At 50.8% G+C, this 17,837-nt stretch overlaps 1 protein-coding gene across 14 annotated transcripts in view; it reads right to left on the bottom strand.

Moving 5' to 3' along the window:
• Positions 1-17,837, bottom strand: part of CASZ1 (castor zinc finger 1) — a 197,511-nt gene that overhangs the window by 26,465 nt on the left and 153,209 nt on the right. For all 14 annotated transcript variants that reach the window (XM_057375953.1, XM_057375950.1, XM_057375958.1 and 11 more), the window contains 5 exons: positions 13,646-14,215; positions 7,244-8,084; positions 5,747-5,815; positions 2,182-2,272; positions 34-198 (listed from right to left, as the gene is read on the bottom strand). In XM_057375953.1, coding sequence (XP_057231936.1) covers positions 34-198; positions 2,182-2,272; positions 5,747-5,815; positions 7,244-8,084; positions 13,646-14,215 — 1,736 coding nt within the window. The remainder of the gene's footprint in view (positions 1-33; positions 199-2,181; positions 2,273-5,746; positions 5,816-7,243; positions 8,085-13,645; positions 14,216-17,837) is intronic.

The raw sequence follows: 17,837 nt of genomic DNA, 5'->3' as shown, positions 1-17,837 counted from the left end.
CCAGGCTGCCAGGGCTCTCTCCAGGCTGCTCACCTGCATGCAGTGGTAGTGAGTGCTTTTCCCATTCAGGTGGCAGCCGTGGTAGTAGACGCTGCAGTCGTCCAGGGGGCTGAAGCGCATGAAGCCGTGCTGCAGGGAGTTATCTCGCTTCTTGTGCATGTTGTAATGGCGAATCACRTCCTGTTTACTGGTGAATCTCTGCAGATACAGACAGACACACGTGTGGTGCCAATGGTGAGTAATGCCGGGGCAGGGTGGGTTTCTTTTGTTGTTATTAATAAACTTATGGGAGCAACAGTTGAAAGCTTGGCAGTAATCACCCCAAGAGAATCAGCTGAAAGAGGAATTGTGTGCATGTCTCTTCTTGGTAAAGTAAAGTAAATATACATGAAAACTTCTAGATCAACATGGGGTGATATCCAGCATCTGCTCCCTGCAGCTTTAAGATTGCAGCTCTTCTAACATCATTTTAGCTGCTGCATCTCAAGAGGTGCTCCAGTAAAAAGCAAACCAGTGAACTGAACAGCCTACAAGCAAGTGATGCAAGCTTCCAAGCACTCCCTGCAGAGGTTCCAGGGCACTGACTGCCACATTCATGCCAGGCTGGAAATCGGGAAAAACCCTTTGCTCTTCTACACTGTCTTTGCATTCTGAGTCTCTTGAGTCCTGTGCAAGGTGGGATGGCTTCATTAGGAAAACACGGACTCAGAACTTCCTTCAAGTCACAGAAAAAGGTGGTGGTAAAGCTCAGAGCAAAATCTGTATGACCAGAACATCCTTTTCATCCTCTACCTGCCTGAAGCARTGAAGGGGTACCCCACTGTCAGAGCAGGCTAAGTGCCTTTAAAATGAAGCTTTTCATTTCTAATTCCCACAGACATCAATATTTAYCACTGAAGGTGAGAAAGTAAACCTAATTTTTTTAAAAAAGAAATCAATATCCATTTATTTTGAGCAGTAATTGAAAAGGCCTGTATTCTAATGTTTAACAACTTTTCTAGTCTGCCTCACAGGAAACAAATGATCATTGCTTCCACTCTTTCCTCCTATAATATCAATCCTGATCAATCTCACTGATATTGGCATGGGAATATATGGATATAGATTTCAACAGAAATCCCTTGGAGGCTGGAGGKATGATTTCCCAGGGCGTACATACAGGATTGCTATTGCCAATCATAGTTAATTTGTGCCCACTTATTACAGAGCGTTACTTATTCTAAAATATATCTCAGCCATAAAATAATTTGCATTTTAAAAAGCAGCCTAAATCCTTATTCCCAGCGAGACCAGGCAGCTCCTTTGCAAGCAGTTTCCAGACTCCTTAGGAAACAATCATGAGGCCAATCATAATAATAGGTTTTTCTGGTTTTCCATCCTTTGCGTGTCTCTCTTTCTGGTGCAGGGATATCTGTGTCACAGTTGGGACAGAGTGCTCCTGATCACTCGCTGCTGGGCTGGAAGSAGCAGAACACACATCCTGGAAAGGAATTCTCCTTTGATCAATAGAAAGCCACAGCCGAGCCCAGAGTGCACAACTTCCTCTGCTGCGGTCAGACCCATCCCCAGGGACCCAGGGCAGGACTGGAGCTGTGKCTGGGGCAGGGCAGAGGCAACTCAGGGATTCCCACTCCCGCATCAGCCTGACCACAGCAATGCCAGTGCCAAACTGGGAGCTGAGGGTAAACAAACACCGCACGTGAGCTGCCTGGATACCCTGGCAATGGTCCCAGCAATGACAGCATCCTCCTGCCCCCTTTGTGCCTTCACACAAATCCCACACTGCTGCTGCTCTTCCTGGCCTTTTGTTGTGCTGCAGAGTCACTGGGGCAGCAGGAGGGAAGGGACAGACTGACACATCAGCATTCCCAGCTCCAGGCACTGTKTGTAACACAGCACAGTTTATGCTTTTGGTTTCCCTGATGGARACGTGGAGCAGTCCCACTGACCTGAACTGATCTAAATTCTGCTCTTTGTTGTAGTGGTCCCAGTTTGGTTAAATGGTGTTAGATTGAATTAAATGAGAGGAAAACAGTTCTGTTAAATCCAGAACATATCCTGTCCTCTGCCAGAGCAGCCAAGTGAAAAGGCATGTGCATGGATGGGGAGGGAAGCACAGGAGGACACACACTCCCCCTGCATGTCCAGGAGCTGTGCTGGTCCATTTTGAGCATTTTTTACCTGGTAGTTGCACTCTGGGTCCAGGCAGTGGTAGTGCTCTCTGTACTGGTATGCACAGTGTATGTGCCCACAGTGCTGACTGCCAGAGAACCTAAAACAGGAGAGAGGAGAGACAGTGAACCCCTGTCCTGGCACCAGTGCCCCAAGCTACAAATAAACCAAGCCCCATTCCTTCATCTGACATGTCCATGGCATTAAACCCCACTCCTTTATCCCCTCCAAGGATGGTGACCCTCTCGCCTCCCCTTGTTTATTTGTCACTATTTAAAGGTGCTTCTTGAGCCGGATCACTCAGGTCTTGTACATCCCTAATCTGCCTTTCCTCTTGGAATTCATCTCTGTTATCTAAGTTGTTTACTTGGGGAAACATGGTAATGAAGGGTTCCTTGAACTAAACATCACACAATTCTAGAACAGAGTTTAGATACAACATCAGCAATTTTCAGAAACCTTCCATGACAGAAGAGAACAAATAAATGGTGGGAAATATGGATTCTAAATTTTAGGTATAAGCTCATCTAGTAGCATCTCAGAAAAGCTATGCACTGCAAATTTGAAAACTCCTGACACAGAGGGTGGCAAAAAAGACCAGAAAGACAGAAACACCACATAACACCTACATAGGAACAGTCTCAGTACACAGAATTTATTGAGTGACAGACACCAGGAATTGGCACGAGGGGATGATCCAGTAATGGGGTAATCAGTGCAATGAACTCCCTCGTGTATATTCTGGAGGAMCCCAGAAGAGCTTGAAAGGGGAAGGCAGGGGAGAGAAGGGGACTCAGAGGGGAAACATTCAAAGATAAAGTACCATCTGCTCAAAGGTTCCTCAAAGGTTCCTCACGTCACTAAAGTGCTAAACACAGCAGGAGTGCATATGATAAAGGGCAKGGGAAAGAAATGAGGAAGGGCAACAGATAAAAAGGGAAAATGAGAGGAGTGAAGGTGTCCTGGGGCAATCGAGGAATGGGGCAGAGCAGGGGAGATTATGGATCATGGGAAGGCAACGTGAGGCTACAGGACACAAAAGTCTGGTGAAAAGCAACACTAAAAAAAGCATTTCTGCAGCACAGTAAGGAAGAAGAGGTCAACTGTGGAGACAGCAGGGCCTCTAGGAGATGGAAAGGGGACTTAATTGACAGAAAAGATAGACATTGCTAAAAAATTAAATGACTTCTTTGCCTCAGCATTCACAAAGGGAGACAGGGACAGATGCCAGGAGCAGACATGCCTTTCCCTGGGGAAGGAGAAGAAATACTGCAGGAAATCAGGATCACGTCAGAACAGGTGATTGAGAAACTGGAACAAACCTCAGCAGCAGAGAAGAAACAAACCACAAGGCAAATAGCAGGGCTGGCTGCACAAACAAAGGTGTGGAACTGAGAGCAGRGAGAGATTCCTGCTCGATGCCCGGGCAACTGCCCGGCTTGCCCAGGGCACTGGCCAGGGCCACTGGGGCTCCAAGCACAGGAACCAACTGCTCCAGGCTTCATGGCAGCACCAGCAGCTCCTCAGGAAAGGAAACTGCTCTGTGCAAAGTTTCCTCCCTGTTCTACTGATCTGATGGGGAAAAGGAGCAAAGGGCTGAGGAAACTCTGCAGTGCAAGAGGCAGACAGAGATGCTGCTGACAAATRCAAAGCAGTACAAAATATTATCAAAAACAAGGATGCAAAGTTACCAAAGATCCCAACCGAGTAAAAGAAGGGCCAGACACCAAAGAGATCTGATTCTAGGAGATAGTTCATTGAAGCATTCTAGCAGGAATAAGGCACAGCTCAGTTTAAAAAACCAGCTAAACAAGCACTCCAGCACTTCCAACTCCTCCTCTCGTTTCCACATGCAGCAGCAAGATGTGTGTGGTGTCCACAGAGCAGGAAGGGAGAGAGAAGTGTTCCACCAAACGTGTGCTGGGTAAGGAGGGAAGGGGCAAACCCAGCACCAAGGGGAAATTCTGCTCCTTCACTGTGCAAGGCTGGGCTCCTAAAGGGTTATATTATCCTGKGTTTCTTCTGACACTTGAAACGGTTCAAAGCTATTAATTTTTAAAACATAGCATCTGTTTAGGTTTTTCATAACAGGAAAGCTTATACACCACACACTTCCACGCATACACACACACATTTACATGCACAGACTCCACAGCACATCAACACCCCCTGGATTTGCATGAACCTACCCACAATTTCCACAATTTCCACAAACACACACACTAAAACAGGAAAACTCACAGACCATCTCAGCACACTGATACACAAATCCAAACTCCTAAGCTGTCCATATAGGCACACAGATTCCTTTGCACAAGAACAACCCAGTCCCTCTTCCCTTACATTAATTGGTTCAATTTTTTTTTTTTTTGGCCAGGAAGAACTAGTCTTGATCTGGCAAGAGTTGATAAATAAATAATAATAAAAATAATAAATATAGAAGTCAGCATGCTTAGAGAGTGTTTACAGACTCATTACTCTGTAACGATGATGTGAAAGAAGAAAAAAAAAACCCACCCCAATTACAAGGGGGGAGGAAACCCACACAGAAATAAATATTTAAGCAAGTGCTGCCAGAAGCACCATCTGCTGAGGCACTAATAATAATAATAATAATAATTTTTTCTGTGGTCTTTTTTTTTTTGAAATTATAAATATACAGGGGGGAGGAGGGGGAAAAACAACCCAACCCAAACTAGCTAAGTAAGAGGTTTTGTTTTGTTGTGTGAGAGAATGGATTATCCCTGGGCAGCTTTTGGCAGTGGCTTTAGCAAACTCATTAAGCTAATTATGCCGTACAGACATAAGAGGGTTGTGCCTCTTCTCCCCCCACCCCTTGATTTTAAGGCTTTAAACTGTTTTTAAAAATGTGTATAAATGGAAGGGAAATGCTGTGCTGCCCATGGGGGGCTTGGGGAGGTTTTCCAGCAGGATGCAGAGCCCAGGGAGCTCACACAGCTCCTCAGGTASTGCCTGACCCAGGGGAAGAGTTTGTGGCTCAATGTTCACACAATTCCCTACTGGAGAGGGGAATGTGGGACAGAAAGTGCCACCTCCTCTCCCACTGCAACCTCTGCAATTCCTGCAATCTCAGAAATAAAACCATGCTGCTTCTTCTGCCCCATGCAAAGAGGGGTTTAAAACCCTTCCTATATTCTATRTACTCTGCTACCACGCTCTCCCTGATGCAGTCAATTCTCCAGCCTGGATTCTCAGAGGTGAGGAGCTCTCTGCTCACCCTCTGCAGGCTCTGGACATGGGAGGGGTAAAGGCAGTGGATAGAAAGAACAACAGGCAAGAAGCAGAACTCCCATTTAAAYCCTGGGCTTCTTCAGTGGAGCAATTTTCCACTATTTGTCACAAAGTGTACCAGCTCCAGGGAGCTCTTGGCATGGCCATCCCCTCTGACAGGGACTGCTCCCCCGAGCAGGGCACAGCAGTGCAGATGCCACAGAAATGCCAGTGCCAGTGCTTGGTTTAAACACTCGATCCAGACACGACCTCGTCTCTCCCACCACCACTCCAGCTCCTCACTTCCAGCCCTCTCCCCAGGAAAGTCCAGTGTTTTGCCTACCTGGCAATGTACTTCTGGTAAATATTTACGTCTTCGCTGACGGCTGGTTTGTCAGTGGGYAATCCATTCCTGTGAGAGACACACAGGGCAGAGCTGGTTAGCACAACAGGGCACAGCCTGAACTCCTTGTTTCCCTCACCCACTGCTGACAGATCAGGAGAGGGCCCAGGGAAGGGAACCAGCATGGATACCCATCAGTTTAAACTCCCTCCCCTTTGCCTYTCAAATCCTGAACCTTCTTTTTCAAAGGAAACACTCAGGCTGCCCACCACCCTTCCTGCACGTTTCCTTTTTGCAGGACTCAGTGCAGTTTGTTGGAGAAACGGAGAAGATCAACCACAATTTCTACAGAAAAAACCTAAAACCCCTGGACAAAGAAGGGATGGCCACAGGTGAACAAACCCCTCTGTGAGCTCCTGGCAATGCTGCCCTTGTGTGCAGGGAGCTCTGCCCTGGCTCAGCTGCAGGAGAAGAACTCTGTGCCAGACACGGAGTGTGTGCAGCTCCAGCCCAATTCCATGGCCAGGAGCCCCTGGGGGCTGTCACCAGCCCTGAACTGCAGCTCCACACACCAAACACAGCACGGGGCCAGCAGCAGGGTGTGTGTGATGGCAGAGTGAGGGACAGAAGGTTCTGGAATCACTACAAATCACCCCATGGGATTCACAGCTCACAGCAGCTTCAGGTCCACAGTGAGAAACAGGAAAATCCAAACCATGACAAGAAAGCAGAGAAACCTTTCCCTTCCTCCCCGCTGCAGCCTGACACACACATGGATCTCTCCTGCAGCTCCCACCTCTGGAAGGCACATTAAAATCCAATCCCAGGTTTGGCAAGRCCTTCAGATACCTCCATTGAGTCAGTGGCATTGCTGCAGAGACTGCTAGCAACGTGTGTGTAGGAGGTTATTAGTGGTAATTGGGCTAATGAGTTTGCCCAGTCTGAGGGGTAATTGAATCACCTCCATTTCTGTAAGCAAATTGAGAAGACACAGGCCTGGTCCCACTGAACTAGGTACAGGCCTAACTCCTATGAAAATTGATGGGAATTRGGCACCAAAATGTCTTCTGAATTCTGGGACAAACAAAAAGCCCCATCTTGCTTGTAAAGTCAGCAGAGTGAGGCCTTTGAGTTAAATGGAAACAAGAACCAGGTTCTCCTACACTCACATCTGGATGCCCAGGAAACCAGAGGAAGGAGAAAGTAAAGTTGTTCCAATTTTGCCCTTAGAGTGCTGACAGCACCATTTTCCCTCCTCTTTCATTTGAACTTATGAACTCAGGTGCWGTTGGACTCCAAGTTCATGGCTGTGACTGCTGATGGCAAATGACAGAGGTGTAACAGAGGAGCAAACACTTCAACAGAGAGCAAAGAGAACCATCCCATGAACAGTGTCCCATTTATCACCACGAGAACCTGGAAGTGCCCACTGAACCACGCAGGCTTCAGGCAGGAGCCCCACTAATGCAACGAGAGGAAAAGGGGGAGGACACTCACTTTACTGTGGAGACTGTTCCAGTTGTGATGGAGTCTGTCTTGGAGAAGGTTGATTTCAGGTACTCGGGAGTGTTGAATGGCAATGAGATGGTTTGTTCTGGGCCGGGCACGGGGGTGCTGCTGGGGGTGCTGCTGAGGGAGCCGGGGGCCAGGCTGGGGGCTGCAGCTTTCACTGGAGCCAGCTTCTGCATGTTCCTCACGTCGTACTTGGAAGGTCGGCCCACCTTGCCCGTCTTGAAGGCGATGGCTCCTCCCATGTCTGGGCTTCCTTCCCCAGGCTTGAAGAGGTGCAGGTACTTGACGTTCTCCAGGTCGTACTTGGAGGCCTTCTTGTAGGTGTTGCCATTTTGGGGCCTGATGCTCTCACCCGTCTTCAGCTTCTGGATGAAGAAGTCGTACTTGGAGGCCCGTGCCATCAGGCCCTGCATCTGGGAGCTGCTGGSGGAGGGCAGGGGCAGGATGGTGGCTTTGGTCTCCGTCAGCAGGGAGGACTCTGCCCCGGGCACCCGCACGGGCTGTGCCAGCACCGAGGAGGGCTCTTTGAGCAGTTTGGAGCCCAGCTCCTCGGGTTTGGCCAGGTGCACGGGCCACGAGAGCTGCTCCCCCGCCTTCAGCTTGCGGATGTACTCCTCGTACTTGGAGAAGCGGGCGCGTTTGCTGCCGGCGTCCTCGCCGGGGACGGGCCCCACGCTGGCCGTGGCCTCTGAGGTAGCGGCGTTGAGCTTGTCAAAGCTGATCTTGCGGGCCAGCTCGTCCCGCATGTTCTGCTCGTCGTAGCCAAACATGCCCAGGAACTCGTTCATGGTGGTGGCAGCGTAATCCTGCAGCGAGGAGGCTTCCCCTGCACACAACAGACACCACACTCACTCACACCAGGCACTGATTTCCCTTCTCCTCCCATACCAGCGACGGGGGGAGGAAGGGAGAGGGGAACATGATCTACAGACGTTTGGCTCACTTGTTAGGTTTTATGACTCTTAAATTAATTTGTTTTAAAAAAAAAGTAATTAATACTGGGGTAAAATAAAAAGAGTTCATCAATGCCAGGAAAATCAATTTCCTAAATGTTCTAGCCGATGGCTTTTCAGTACATTAAACAAAGTTTCATAAATGTCTCTGCACTCTTGCCTTGGCCTAATATGAAGAAAAAGTAATTTTACTGGAAGTGAGACCAATGCCAATATGCCGAGGTTTGTACAGATCTGTCCTTGTGTRTGTTTGTGTATGGCAGGAGGTGCACAGAGGATAGATGGCAGCATGTGTAAGGGGAAAAACCCATTTGGAAATGCTGTGTGTGCTGGTGAAGAGCAGGGCTGAGTGCRGGCAGGGCAGCACGGTGTGAAACAGATAAGGGAGAAGGGCAAGGCAATGCATGGGGTGGAGCAGGAGGAGGGCAGAGTAGAACAATGAGAGAGAAGGAAAGCAGCAGAGGTGGAGATGGATCGAGGCAGGGGAAGGGCAGCAAAGGCTCTGTGCATGAGCAGCTTGGCAGTGAGGAGAAAGCAAGACAAGGACAGGACAGTACCCCATCCCTCTTTGCAGTCCTTCCCTTCCCTTCCCTCCCCTCCCCTCCCCTGCTCCCTCGGGCAGTTTCACAGCCACCAGGATGGGAAGAACACACATCTGGAGGTCACCCAATATCAGTGTAAAGGAGGAAATAAAGACTGCTCTGACATGCAAGCTTGGACTCATTTAGGCTTCAGTCTGACACAGTGCTCCTCCTCCTCCTCCTCTCCCTCTTGCTTTCTTGTGCAGAGTAAAGATTTACTGTGTGCAGGAGTCCTTCAAACTTCCCTCATCACCTGTAGTGAACACTTGCTCTGGCTCTCATGGGCAAGAACACTCCTGCCCAGGCACACAGGGAGGCACAGAGCAGATGGGCAATCCTGGGCACGGGGTGCCACCCAAACAAAACCACACTGCCCTTAAACACAGCGGAAAGGAAGGCACCAAGACACAGACACAGAACAGGTCAGAGATCCCAAAGATCCCAGGATGAGGCACATATCAGATCAGCAGATCCCAAAGATCCCCAGGATGAGGCACAGAACAGGTCAGCAGACCCCAAAGATCCCAGGATGAGACACAGAACAGGTCAGCAGACCCCAAAGATGCCCAGGATGAGGCACAGAACAGGTCAGAGATCCCAAAGATGCCCAGGATGAGGCACAGAACAGGTCAGAGATCCCAAAGATGCCAGGATGAGGCACAGAACAGGTCAGAGATCCCAAAGATCCCAGGATGAGGTGGATCTGCCAGCAGTGCCACTGCTCACACAGGCAGCACGTCCACGAGAGCCTGGCAATGAGCACAGCCCAAGCTCAATTGCCACCAGCTCCCACAAATCAGCTCCCACAGGACTCTACGGAGGAAGAGACTGCCTGCAAGGGGCACTAAATGGGCAGGAGCATGAAGGTCACATTCCTGCTCCAGGATTGCCCGGAATAGCCGTGGTGCTGCAGCAGAAATGCTGCTGTGCTGTGTTGGTGGGTCTGGGGAAGGCAATGTGAGGAAATGCCTGAACCTGCAAAGCAAAGGACAGAGCCACACCTGCTGGGATCTGCTTCAGCCCAAAATGACCCTCCAGCTCCAGGCACCTAAGTCCAGCATTCTGCACGGGATTTGGGATGCCTGACTCCAGTCAGATGCACAATCCAAGCTGACAGGAAAGGGTGGGTGGTGGTTCAGAACATCTTTTGAGCTTTGTGAAGTCTGAGTTCAGGTTTCACTATCATGGATCTGGTCCCCAAACCCACCTTGAATTCTTTTGGTTCCAGACCCTCCCTGATCAAGAGCTTTGCCAGTGCTCGGTCTTTCCTCGCCCACGTTTGAGACAGAGCCCAGGCCAGTTCCAGTGCTCAGGGCAAGTGCAGCTTTAGTCATTCAGCCCAACAGGACCCMAACACATCCCCTCAAGTTCACAGAACCTGCACTGAATTGCTCAGGCACCCAACATGAACCAGAGAGGCTCTGGCCGTACAGAAGGGCTCACCACAAGGACAGATTACACTCACATCCACCTTCAGACAACTGTGAAGAAGTAATTAATATWACCTAATTGACAGAAAAGCCTCCTCATACCCACAAACAGACAAAACTGCAGCAGGACAACAGCTGGGAAGCACATTCCTGTCAGGAGTCCTGGAAGCCACGGGAAGCATTATCCCAGTGTTTTCCTCCCCCTTTCCTTCCCTGCACTGCATTTTTCTCTCCTTTCCTGTGTGATAATAAAGGGCTCCCTCTCCCCTTGCGGCTGCTCTCCATTTGTGGGCATTGCCAAAGAGCAGAGATCTGTGTGTCTCAGAGCAGCTATCATATCACAAAGGATCCGAAGCTAGCAAAAAAGGCACTAAAAATAGCCTGCAGCAGCACACTATATATGGAAGGAAAAGCAAAACAGCCCAAATGGAGTGCAAGGTCTGGATCCTGGGGGATGGGACATCCCAGCCAGGGCTCTGTCCTTTMTTCTGCTTGGGAGGGAAAGCACGTAGACTTGGGGGAYACAGGATGARGAGTGAGAAACTGGCACCTGGCATSTACATTCTCCCAAGTGGAGCCTCCCCAGGAAATTAGGAAGAGAAAGCCCTCCTGGCTGAAAACAGGGCCAATGAATATTCCAAGAGACTCAGCCAAGAATCTAAGAAAAGAAAGGCAGACCTGAGAGCTCGTACAGGGGGAAGCTCCTCCAGACTACTTTAGCCCACTGTGTAAGAGGCAAAGTAAAGAACATGTGTAGGAAAATCTCCCTGGGTATGTGTGCGTCAGTGAGCGATTGTGGAATAGGATCTGAGCCCGAGACTCAGAAACCTCACTGCTATATATAAATGTGCACAGGGAGCATGGGCCACTCCGTGGGCAGGAGAGGGTGCCTGAATGAATGAGGAAASATATCTGCACGTCCAGATCAGCTTGTGACAGCCACCTCCTGACAGACAGCAGCTCTGAGACCCTGAATGTGCTCCCCAGCTGCACCAGGGACGAGGCACAGGGCAAGACTGAGCCTCCAGTCCCGTTTTAACAAGGGGAGGCTCAAAAAGAAACTCCATCTTGTTTCAAAGCAAGAGGCTTAAATAGCATCAAGTGAGTCTGTGCGACCTTTGCCTGATGCACAAACCTGTCTGAGCCTGGGAGGACACAAAGGTGGCCAGGGTTTGGCAGCAGCCACAAGTGCTGCTGGTGAGGAACGGGCAGAGGAGGAAGCGCCATGAATGTGTGCACACACCAGGACAAGCAAAGCCCTTCTCATCCCCAAATAATTAGGATCACTTTTTCCACTGACCAGGAAAGCCTGCTAGATGGAGGATTTGGTTTTCTGTGCTCCTCCTGCTTTYCACACAAGATTCCAGCTGATCCAAGTATGGGCTCAGTTTGAAATGCTGCTCAGCCCTGCCAGCTCTGTACCCTCTGTTCCCACAGCAAGTGAGTGGTGCCCTTCAAAACAAGGTTCTGTGATGACTCCCCCAAAGCCACTTGGACTGGGCAGSCAGAGCTGTATTCCTGTCCTTTCACCTGACTCCTGCTACCCCCAACTCCCATGAAAATCCCTCCTTTTTGACAGAGGAAGCTCCAAACCTCACTGGAATAAATTCAGCTCACACCCAGTAACATCAGGGCTTGAGAGGTGTGGTGATGAACAGCTTAAAATTAATTTCCTCAACATAGACAGAAAAAGTGAAGGGAAGGAAAAAAAGCAAAGGAAAATAACTTTGTCCTTTCCAAAGCAAGGGATGTTTCTTGTGCTTTCAGGGAAATGGTGCAGATGACATTTGTAACAAGGTTCTTGAAGCAGACACTCGCACAAGGCAGCAGTCTGTTTGCAAGTCAAATCCCACGTGGCCCTAAATGTAAACTGGACCCCTTGTGTGCCATTACCTGCCTTAGATGTAAATGAAGCTTCACACCCCCCAACAGTTACCCACGATTGCATAATCCTGACAATACAGCCCTGCAAATGTATTTTACTGAAATCCCCAACCCCAATGAGAAACCTCAGCTCCTTTTCATTTCCCCAGTTTGGTAACTCTTTTTTTTACATTTAAGTTCCCCTCTTTTCAGTTTTCATAGCAAATAAAAACGGCAAATGGCAGGGTGGGGTGGAGTGGTGTGAATTAAAGCAAACTAAAAACAGAGTCCAGGCACAATCACCTTGTGTCTGGGAACGACAAGGGCTTTCCTATCAAAGGAAACTGAAGGTCACACTTTTCCTCATTGATCTTGCAATGTTTGTTAATTACTCTGTCACTGATGTGGCGAAGGATAATTAAACAGCTCTGTTTATATCTTATATGCATAATTATGTGCGCTGCCASTGAACTCGTGAAGACTGGAGAATGTGCCTCTCCAGAAGGGGAACGGACAGACGGAGATGAGTTCAGCTGCATTATTAACAGGAGGAGGAAAACACGCGCACAAAAGGAGGAAAGTTTGATGGATTCACAAAGTGCTGAGATCAGGGGAGGAGTGCGTGCAGGTGGAGCAGATTAGGGGAAGATMTTTCAATTACAGATCCAGCCCAGATGAGCCACAAAGGGGGAGGGAGCTGCTCTGCCCTAATGGAGAGAATTCAATTCACCCAAAGCTTTTACCAGGGCTTGGCACTCACACACCTCCAGATCAATCTGGGGGAAACCTGGGTATCAGAAAGGGAGCAAGAAAATCATCTGAGGCTTTCCCCAGAATCTCTTGTTGAACTCAGCTTTTGAACAAACCACAAAAATGAAGTTGAGGGAATCTGAAAATAGGAAATACAGAGYGTGTGGGAGAACACACGAGATGGTGAAACTGAGGTTTGGGAGCAGCATTTTCACCAGCTCTATCCTGAGCTCAGGGTGGGCACAGTTCGAGGGCTGGGCCCCTCATGAGGGGGGACAACACCATAAAAGTGTCACTTCAGCCCCTCGACCGGGCCCAGGGACCACACAGCAGCAATGGATCGATGTTTGGCATTGGGGGGCTCTGCAGGGGCTCTCTGGGACCATCTCAGCCCTGCCTGGCTCGGTTCATCCTCCCCCAGGCACCCTCCAGTCCAGTCCCACTCCCGAAGGAACACCCTGATGGCCTCTCCTTCCAGAACCTTGATCCCATCCCATCCCATCCCATCCCATCCCATCCCATCCCATCCCATCCCATCCCATCCCATCCCATGGATCCCATCCCATCCCATGGATCCCATGGATCCCATGGATCCCATGGATCCCATCCCATCCCATCCCATCCCATCCCATCCCATCCCATCCCATCCCATCCCATCCCATCCCATCCCATCCCATCCCATCCCATCCCATCCCATGGATCCCATCCCATCCCATGGATCCCATCCCATCCCATGGATCCCATCCCATGGATCCCATCCCATCCCATCCCATGCCATGGATCCCAGGGCAGTGGGTCCCCAGCTCTCACCTGAGGTGGTTCCTGTCCCCAGCCTGGCACCGGGCTCGCTGCTGGAGGGGCGGTAGGCATCGTCCCTGCCGGCCGGCCCGTCCGAGTCCCGCTCATCCACGAAGCTGTCGTCCTGCGGTGCCCTCAGCGCGTCTGCCTCGTCCCCGTTGTCCTCCTCGTCGCTGCAGCCCTTGGGCTGGACCATGTACACCCCTTCTGGGGGCAGCTCCGCGCTCTCGCTGCCCTTGCACTCCCTGCTCTCTGCTCGCCCCAGCAGGGGCTCCTCGTTGTACTCCCCGTTCACCCACTTCTCAATCACCTCCCTCCTCTTGTCSTCTTCGATCTTCTGCACGCGGCTGAGTCCATCGGAGAGCTCYGTGCCCGGCTCCCTGGTGCCCGCCTGGGGCAGCTCCTTGCTGCTGCTGTCCTGCTGTGGGCCCCTGTCCACGCGTCCCTGCTCGGCTCCCCCGTGGTCAAACACGACCTGGCGGCTCAGCTTGGCACAGATGGCGTTCAGCTTCAGGCCACCTTTGCGCTTGGCAGCCATTGCGGGTTTTCCTGAGGCTGCGTCAGTGCATAGAGTTCTTTCAGCTGGGGAGAGAGCAGAAAGCAGCGAGGAAGGGCATTAGTGGGGTCAGACAACTTGAACCCAAACAGCAAATGGCACTGGGCTTTCAGGCGTGGCCAGTGCCATCCCTGGAAAGGTGAAACTACCATCCTAAGCTCTAGTGGAAGCCCAGCCAGGAGAGCTCKGTGAGAGGCATTCCCTGAACCTGCCGGGACCAAAACACACCCCYGGCTACAAGAAAGAAGCACTTCTTTGTGCTGCAGCAGAACTCAGCTCAAAATGCCCCAAACATGCCAGGCAGGTGAGCACAGCACCAACCTCTGCTCCTGGATGAGGATTTGAGTCTGTGAACAGCCTGGAGTGCCCTCTCTTCAGACTCGCTGCACCCCCTGCTTCAGGTCCCCAGTTCTGTCCCACATGTGGTGGGTGCCAAAACCACACYGAGCAAATGCACCCGAGCATCTCCAGCAGGGACAACTTCCCAAACCTAACCCTGGGAACAGTGAGGAATTCACCTAACCCAGTTGGTGCACAGCGTAGAGAAGAGAAGCAGAGTGCACCTAAAGGAACCAGTGAGGAGCACAGGAGCCCTGGCAGTGCTGGAGCTGGAGAGTCACAGGGCTCTGGCAGAAAACTGCACCGGGTCGGCATCACCTCATCAGGCCCCTGTGCCTGCTTGCTCTCRCACAGGAAATTCTGCTCTCATACTTCCCAGCACAATCAGCTAATTAGTGTGAGTTTGTTATTTTAATGTAGTTTATTCATATGTGACAGCTAGTAAAGGAGGGGTGAGGAAGGTGGGGGTAGAGAGGAAGAAGGTAAGGTCTTAACTTCAAGGTCATGGAGAATCTTGAATTAAATGGTCCCTATCAGAGTCACTTGCATAATTATTACACCAACAATTAACAAGGTTCAATCCCAAATAAAAGCAGAAAACATTACTCCAAAGCAGCTGCAGTGTCTCATTTTCCTCTTTATTTGTGATACCCCTGAGARACACCCAGACCAAGCAGGGTTAAAGCTCAGAAAGCTGCAATGGGCACAGAGCCTGGCTCTTCCCCCAGAGCAGAGTGGATGAAGATCCTGCCCTGCATCCCAGGGCGCAYGAAGAGCACTCAATAAAACACTTGCTGGTCACACATACCACAGGAGTCACYGTGGGGACACTTCTGGCCCCTCCAAAATGGGCTCCTGGATTCCACATTGCGCTAAAGAGGGGCGAGTGGCACGGAGAGTGAACAGAACACGTCTCCAGACCTTAAATTCTGAGAATGGATTCCTGCACTGCACACGAGTCCCTCGCAGCAGCTCAACCCACATCTCCCTGTCACCAGCACAGAGGTGCTGCTGCTCCACAGAAGCACAGGGAGATTAATCAGACCCCCTACAATGCACCCAGAAGCCACCGTGACAGCCCCTAATCCTGTAACATGACAGCCCAATACAAACAGACTGAAACTTTAGACCTGCTCTCCAAGAGCCAGAGAGTGGCTGCTTAGCGTAAACTCCTGACAGCTTCAGACACGCTCCCCTGTCAAGGACTGTGAGAAAAATCACCCCCCGACAAATAGATCAGCCCCCCACACAAAGTGAGGCAAAATGCAGTCCTCCACTTTCCGAGCGCACCCCGGCACTAACACCTACATGTAATCATGCTTTCACAAAGGGAAAGCACATGATGGCCCCAAACAGCACCTCCCCATCTCGAAACGATGGCTGCTCAAGAGCTGTGTATGCGCKGGCACACTCTGTAAACACAGCTCTACATGTAGGGTTAAGAARTGCCATCTCCCCAAAATCCATTCCCGTGTCTCCCCCGTGCATTCCCCTTTCTCTCATTCCCCAGCACAGCCCCCAGCCCTCACACACACAAGGGTAGGCAGATGCCCGTGAAGCTGCAATCCTCTGTCTGCAGGTATCTTCCCTTCCAGTCCCACTCCCTCTGTTTAGGGCACCAAGGTATCTTCCCTTCCAGTCCCACTCTGTTTAGGGCACCAAGGGAAGGCCGATCCCATGGCCAGCAGCACAGAGGGAATCTCAGGAGGCGCTGGGAGCTCCAAGTGGAGCCTGGCCAGGACAGCGGCAGCTCCTGTGTGCTCAGGCCAAGGGGAGCGGGCACTGGGTCAGTGTGGATCAGCACCTCCTCCAGCMCTGCTGCTCATTCCTGCCCGTGCTCTCACCATCCCCAGCCCTGCTCTCCGGCTGAGATCAGCACTGCCTGCAGCTGCAGAGAACCGGGAGCAGACGCGGCAGCCCAAACCCTCGCTGYCCTCCCCCGTCCTGCCAGGAGGGCAGGTCCCATTATTCTGGTCTGGAGGTGAGCAGCCAAGTGTGTGCACCAGCTGGCAAATGAATATATAAATATTTATTCAAAGGAAAAGAGGAACAGACGTTCCCGAGGCTGCACTTGCCGCATGTGCAGCAGTTCCAGGGAGCCTGCAACTTGTCTTCCATTCCTGCTCTAACTCCTTCCATCTCACACACCTTGGCTTTGCCCCTCTACCTCCTCAGCTTCTGCTCCCTCCTGCCCTGCCCCTTGACATCCTTCCTTTCCCTTCTCCTTGTGTTTGGCATTTTTTCTCTTTAACATTTTGAGAATCTTTTCCTAAAGTTTAAGTTAAAAATAAAGCAAGTTCTGAAAACATACCRCTTCCATGATCTATAAAACTATCCCTCCCAGAGACCTCCCTGGAATGGGATTTGCTCTGAAATACCAGGGCTCCTGCATATCCCCATATCACTTATCTCATACAGGTGGAAATCCCAGCTTGTCCTGCCCACCTTGCAACCACCTCTCTCCAAGTCTGSACACATTMATTTATCTTTCCAATGCCTTASTTCCTTGTCTATGRAATGGGAGGAACATTAYCTCTATCAACACTTCTGTTCCCCTYTTTTAGGCYRTCAAGACCMTGAGCAGAATGAAACCCTTCTTACAGAGAAATGCTGAAGATGACTCTCAGGTTGCACCTGTGTTTCCTTCTCTCAGGCAGAGGGAGAGAAGCAGAGCTGCTGGATGAGAGATCTTCCTATCTGCGTACAGCTGGGACTGCAGACCCCAAAGCCAGGCAGAGACACCCTCCCTGCGAGCTGAGCTCCCCACCCCAAATCACCCAGATCTCCATCACACTGTTTAAAGATTCCAGCCTAAGTAAACATCCCCCTTCATTTTCTTCGTCTAAATAGAAATGTTTTGATTTCACATCAATCTGAGGAAGCCATTTATAACCTGAGCCTGTCACACGGACTTTTCATCTCTGCCCAGGACAAACTCTCCCACCAGCTCTATTTACACTGAGCACTTCCTCTGAAAACAATGCCACCGGGAGTTTACTCCGCTTTCCCCCGTCTCCACACCCTTCGAGGAGACAGCGGCTCTTCCCCCTCTGCACCCACTGCTGTGGTATCCTGACAGCAATCCCCCTTTCGAAGGAAAGGTGCAGCTTCCATCTCAAACCTGGGCTGGTCCTGACAGCAATCCCCTCTGAAGGTGCAGCTTCCATCCCCAACAGGGCTGGCACAGAGATGGGCAGAGCTCCCCTGGCCATTTCACTGCCTCGCCAGCCCCGGCTGCTGCCCCTGCTGTCCCCACCCCGCTCCATGTGCCACCAGCACCTCAAATTCAGCCCTGGCACCTCTCACCCC

Source organism: Malurus melanocephalus, unplaced genomic scaffold (assembly GCF_030028575.1).
Source record: "Malurus melanocephalus ecotype Western Australia unplaced genomic scaffold, MMel_1.1 scaffold_266, whole genome shotgun sequence".
NCBI classification, from domain to species: Eukaryota; Metazoa; Chordata; class Aves; order Passeriformes; family Maluridae; genus Malurus; species Malurus melanocephalus.
The sequence above is the reverse complement of the archived record's forward strand: the minus strand, read 5'-3'. Positions and strand labels throughout refer to the sequence as shown.